The sequence below is a fragment of the Rhincodon typus genome, chromosome 5 (genome assembly GCF_021869965.1).
Source record: "Rhincodon typus isolate 14 chromosome 5, sRhiTyp1.1, whole genome shotgun sequence".
Taxonomy (NCBI): domain Eukaryota; kingdom Metazoa; phylum Chordata; class Chondrichthyes; order Orectolobiformes; family Rhincodontidae; genus Rhincodon; species Rhincodon typus.
Window position 1 is genome coordinate 7,613,862 of NC_063336.1, and position 5,975 is coordinate 7,619,836.

General features: G+C 45.9%; 2 protein-coding genes across 2 annotated transcripts in view; one reads left to right on the forward strand and one right to left on the reverse strand.

The window, feature by feature from the left end:
* The window catches only part of LOC109926355 (NGFI-A-binding protein 2-like), a 13,053-nt gene extending 7,671 nt beyond the window's left edge, over positions 1-5,382 (reverse strand). The window contains exons 1-2 of the mRNA XM_048596863.1: positions 5,047-5,382; positions 1,662-2,436 (exon numbers count right to left, since the gene is read on the reverse strand). Of these exons, the coding sequence (XP_048452820.1) occupies positions 1,662-2,414 (753 nt within the window). The 5' untranslated portion in view covers positions 2,415-2,436; positions 5,047-5,382. The remainder of the gene's footprint in view (positions 1-1,661; positions 2,437-5,046) is intronic.
* The window catches only part of LOC109916915 (serine/threonine-protein kinase MRCK alpha-like), a 323,123-nt gene that overhangs the window by 268,875 nt on the left and 48,273 nt on the right, over positions 1-5,975 (forward strand). The window contains exons 29-31 of the mRNA XM_048596650.1: positions 1,624-1,811; positions 2,138-2,438; positions 5,259-5,449. Coding sequence (XP_048452607.1) covers positions 1,624-1,811; positions 2,138-2,438; positions 5,259-5,449 — 680 coding nt within the window. The remainder of the gene's footprint in view (positions 1-1,623; positions 1,812-2,137; positions 2,439-5,258; positions 5,450-5,975) is intronic.

Genomic DNA, 5,975 nt, shown 5'->3' on the forward strand with positions numbered 1-5,975 from the left:
CTGTTTTATGCCACAGTGGCAAATCTTTGTTTATCCTGTATTTATCTCATCTACAGTGCTAAAGAAACACAATTCATTCTGAGAAATTTGCATTTTAATGGGGATGAGTAATGCTGGGTTAGGAAGAGAAAGATTGTACTTGAATGTGTTTTCCATTGGCGACGTCCAGAGCCGGCTAGTGATTTCCTCAATTAAAAACAGAAAGTGCTGGAGATGCTCAGCAGGTCTAGCAGCATCTGTAGAGAGAGAACTTGAGTTAACGTTTCGAGTCCGGAATGACTTCTTTAGATTCGAAACGTTAACTGTTTCTCTCTCTCTCTCCATAGATTTTTTTTTGTTCTGTTTTTGTTTCAGATTTCCAGAATCCGCGCGACTTTGCTTTTATTTGGTGATTTCCTCGCACTCGCTTCGCACTACCGTCTAAGATGACTTGCCCTTTATTGTCCCTCAGTGCTTACAAAAGATTGAGTTAACAGAATGCTTTCATTTCCGTTTCTGATGCTGCCTGACAATCTCTACAATGTGGGAAGAGACCCATCCAGCCTGCACCGACCCTCCGAAGAGCATCCCACCCAGACCCAGCCCCCTACCCTATTACCCTGCATTTCCAGTGGCCAATCCCACCCTAACCTGCACATCTTTGGACTGTGGGAGGAAACCGGAGCACCCGGAGGAAACCCACGCAGACGCAGGGAGAATGTGCAAACTCCACACGGACAGACGGCCGAGAGTGGAATTAAGAACCTACGTCCCCCTGGCCCTGTGAGGCAACAGTGCTAACTATGGAGCCACCGTGCCGCCCATCTGAAAACACAAATGATTGCCGGAGTTGCTCCTCTCCACAAGCAGAAGGGACCCACTTATTCCCGGACCCTCAAAACTGTGTAGCTCCACATCCTGTCCACTTTTCCCTTCCTTGTACAATCTACAAGTTTTAAACAAAACTCAAGGAGGGATCTTTCCTTAGTCCCTTTCCCTGTAATTTCTTTATTTAAAAAGCTATTTTAAAATACTTGCCCATATCCTTTTTAAGAGTTAGCAGTGACTTTGTTCAGTTAGCATCACCTAACCATTCCTCTTCATTGATCTCATCTTCTCACTCACTCTATTGAACCGTGGTAGCGCCTCCACACTCCGAGGTCCTATCCTTCTCAATAAAAAAAGCAAGCTGCTTACATTCTGCTCTAAATACAGAAGACAGTGTGTTAACATTTCAATGCAGCTTTAAGACCTGGAGATCCGTGTTCTGTTGCGCTCTCCCTAGCAGCTGTCCACGGCACATGGTAAAGCCAGCATTTAAAGACAATTCATCGGGTATCAGACTTGAAAATTTTCATTTAAGTTCATTATTAACATGAGTTCATTGCCGAAACAAATTATTCTAAAAAGTTCTGAAGGAGGGTCACTGGACCCGAAACGTTAACTCTGATTCTTTCTTCACAGATGCTGCCAGACCTGCTGAGCTTTTCCAGCAACTTCTGTTCTTATTCTAAAGAAGATTTATTTATTTCACTGTAGCAGACCAGACGCAAAACCCTATAAGTGTGAAGGGAGTGGGTTCACTCCTCTAATCTCCCTCCCTGTGATTGTATTTTATTAAACCGCCCTCTCACTTTTTCTCAGAGAACTGTGTCCATTTACAAACACAGTCCGTTCCCAACCTTGTGTTTTGACAGCTGCCTGCTGTTCCCGCGCTTCCACTCGAATCGCCCACTGGACTTCCTGCTATCCTCCTCCTCCTCCTCCTCCGCCTGGAAGATGGGACCGACGGATTTTGCCAACTTTTTGTTCAGTTTCAAAAGTTCCGCGGGGTAACTTTTGGGGAAGGTGTTTATTATGTGCCGGACGCTCTCTGCAATCGTCTGCGCTGTAGCAAGGTCCAGTTGGGTGGGGCTGTCTCGGGGAGATGTGGGGTCGTCCCTTGGGAGGCTGCTGTCAGGCTCTGGCGGTTGGCACTCTTCGCCAGAAAACTTCTTCCTCCCATCAGACGGGGAGTTGGGGCTGATGCTCCTTGCTGATGCAGTGATGAAACTCTGCCGATGTTTGACTTGCTTTGCAGGAGCAGCGCCTGTGCTGCTGCTGCTGACCGGTCTCTTCTTTGACTCCCGTGAAGATGAATTTATCAGTTTTGACGCAGAGAAGCTACTGAGCGGAACAGAGGCCAGAGGCTGGTTGAAAACCACTGGGTTCACGACCCACTCCTGCAAGGCCTTCTGGAGCCTTCGCACATGGAGAGGCTTCGTCGCCATGCCAACCAGGGCCATGATTTCCAGGAACTCCTCCTCTCCTGCCTCACTGAGCTGCTGCACATCATCCCCTCCCTGTTGGATAAAGGAATTATAATAAGGCAGCAGATGGGCCTTCTGCAGGACACGGTACAGTTGGAGCTCACCAAGGGTCCGTGGCAAAGACATCGCAGGGAACTCGCTGCTGAACCTGTGAGTAAACAACGCGGCTTTTAGTCTCGTAAGTCAGAACAAACTTCGTCCTTTTTTTTGGGGGGGAGGAACATAGGGGAGGTATTTTCCCCACACATTCTATCACTAATGTTTTGCTATCTAAAGAAAGATCAAGTCAAGACACTGGTGAGTGTCACCATTTTGCAAGCATTGTCCAACTGCTGTCAAGGTTTGTTTTTTACTGGACAGGCAATGTGGTTTCAATAAATGATCCAACCCACAAAGCAATTAGTTCCGTGCTTTGTTTCATCTGTTGGCTTTTAAGTGAAGCTGACGGGCTGTGGCCAGTAACTAGAGGCCTCAGGGCAGCCTGACCAGAAGGTTGGTCCATGGGGATGGCTCCAACCTGCTTGGCTGAATGGTGCCTGCGGCACAGGGAAGAGAGTGCTAGACTGACAGAGGCCAGGGCCCAATTTGTAGGATTGGCAAGATAATTCCTGCTCCTTCTCTCAGCCTTATACACATGATTAGGAATTCATTTGATGGCTCTCACAGGCTGATATTGGCCAGAGTGGGCACAATGTAGGCTCAGCCCAAAAATGGTAATGGAGAACTGTTTGATCAGTGCAATTTTCATTGGGAATACACCTAATGGTTGACTCCAGGGCCTACCTTGGCTGCCAAACAATAGGCTCTGGTCAACATTTTTGCAGTTATGGTGATGAGGGCAAGTATGGCACAAAGTCATTGCCCTTTGTTAAATTTTAAAAAAGCTTTAATGGCAGACAAGATAACAGATGGTTGGGGCGGGGGGGCGGGTGAGGGCAGCAGCTGGATTCCTGATCCACCCATTAGGAACAGCTGGGATCAATGTGTTTTTTCACACCCATAAGTGACCTCACACTAAGTACAATTCTAGTGTTGAAATCATATCTTCACTCAGTGAGGTATTTTCTAAGCAAGCTGTTTGAAGATGTTATTACACACCTCTGGTGCAGAGGGACTTGAATCTAGGCTTCTTGATCCAGGGCTAGGGACATTACCACTGCACCACAAGAACCCCAGCAAGTGTTGGATCCCTGACTATTCCATCAATAACAGCTGGATCCTTAAACCATCCGTTACCAACTGCTGAATCCCTGAACTGCAGGAGTTGGAGACTCATAGGGTTGGGAAAAAAATGATGCATGTGGTTGCATAGAGTGAGCATTGGTGAATCTAATTCTTATTCTTATTATGTCTTTGTAAGGAGAAAGAAGAATAATAAAGGAAATGAAATAAATTAAAGTGACTCGGTGACATCAAGACTAGCTTCTAAAAGTCTGTACCATATAGAAATTGTAGTTTAATGATCTTGAAAAGGATTAATTTTAATGTCGACATGGTGAGAAGGCAGTGAGCAAGAAGAATTTGTAGGAGGGCATTTATCAATTGATCAATAGAGAAAGTTTACAATTGGAGAGGGTGGTTAGGAGGCAGAAATAGGAGAGATGTCACCGACTGGTTGACCAGCTTTCTTTGTCTCCTCCCCAGGAGTGATAGACAGGTATGAGAAGACACTCCCCAGGTATGGGAGCAGCATCATGCCAAAATCAATTTGGTTTAAATATTGCAATAAAATGGGCTGTGTGGGGAGGAAAATTGAATAATTACAAAGCAAACTGGAAATCTGCTTAGTACTGTTACGAAATAAAAGCAATTTCTGTCAAGTACCTTCTCTAGCACTAATCACCCATTGAAATATAAACGTGTGTTATTAGGTGATAATACCATACAACTTGTCACCACCATCTTACAGCATCACTATCATGAATTATATACAGTGTACACTACACACTATTACATGCAGTCAATGTCTATTACACAATCTGTATGTGCATTACTTCCAGTGATTACAGGTTAGTGGACAGTATGATTGTTGCTAATTCAACATGTTTTTATGCTCCTGCACACAATCAGCAGTCTCTTCATCTTCGTTCAAAGTTGCTTAATTCAATTCGCCCAATAGTTAATTTTCTTTAGTGCAAAACTTCTACTTTCCTATGGTATTTACATTTAATTCAAACTATTGAACAATTTCAATGTATCATTGTAAAGACAATTTGGAATTAGCAGAACAGATTATAGAAAATACCATGCAGTTGGATTTAATCTCAGTTGATTCAGTGGCTATCTTAAAAGAACATTCTCGCCTTTTCAATACAGTGTGGAGCTGGAGGAACACAGCAGGTGAGTCGATGAAGGGTCTAGGTCCGAAACGGCTCCTCTGATGCTGCCCGACCTGCTGTGTTCCTCCGGCTCCACACTGTATTGACTCTGACTCCAGTATCTGCAGTTCTTGCTATTCATGCCTTTTCCACCGTTTCCAGTCCCACCAGGACACAAAGCCTTGCAACTATTGTCCAGTTTAGTAAGACACTGGGTGACAAGACGGTCTGTAGTTAGGAGTACTCTATGAAGCAGGAGAAAATAAATACAGTACATTTCCTCTGAAACAAAAACAAAAATTGCTGGAGAAACTGAGCAGGGTCTGGCAGCATCTGTAGAGAGACAGGAGAGTTAACGTTTCGAATGCAGCGACCCTTTATCAGAGTTTAAACCTCTGAATTAGCTCAGTGTAAACTATACCAGTCTCGATCCCCTTTACCTTGATATTTGCCAAGCTTCTTGATTAAAGTTGTCCTGCGGACTGTGGCGGTCAGATCAGCTGATGTTAGACACTTCCTGTGGGATCTTAGTCCTTGGGAGCACCCACCGACTGGAGTGAGCGAAGTCCTGATCTCTGTGTTGCTTCCACCCCGTTGGTGCTTTCTGATCTGCCGTACAAGCGATAGATTTTTTTTTGTTTATGTTGAACAGATGCAGGAAAGGGTTCTGGATATTCCCGGCTCAGTTCACGCCTCCGACTCGAGAAAGAGGTTGGCGAATGACGCGTGTCCGTACGGGGGAGGAGACGGGGGCGGAGACGGGGGCGGCGTGGCGCCCAGATCTGACCGAAAAATAACATTCATCGCCCGGGGAGACATGCTAGAAGAGGGCGGTAGGAGGCAGTAGGCATAAGACACAATGGAAGCTTTTGTCCAATACAGAAGACAATAATAAGAAGACATGAATAACTTCTTTTGTTCACTTTTTATTAAAACCATCTGGACCTTTAACAGCAAAATGTTATATTGAAAGAGGCAGCATTTTTTTAAAATGCTAACACATTTGGCTTTCTTGCATCTGAACTGCTGTCTCAGAATCAGAAAACTGTTAGTTTGAATTCCACTCCAGAGATTTAAGCATAAAGATCCCAGCTGGCACTACTGCAGAGCAGTGCTGAGGGAGCGCCGCACTGTCGGAGGGTCAGTGCTGAGGGAGTGCTGCACTGTCGCAGGGTCAACGCCGAGGGAGCGCTGCACTGTCGCAGGGTCAGCGCCGAGGGAGCGCTGCACTGTCGCAGGGTCAGCTCCACACTGTCGGAGAGTCAACACTGAGGGAGCGCCACAGGGGGGCAGTGCAGAGGGGCGGGCACTGTTGGAGGGTCAGTGCTGAAGGGGAGGGGGCACTGTCGGAGGGTCAGTGCTGAGGGAG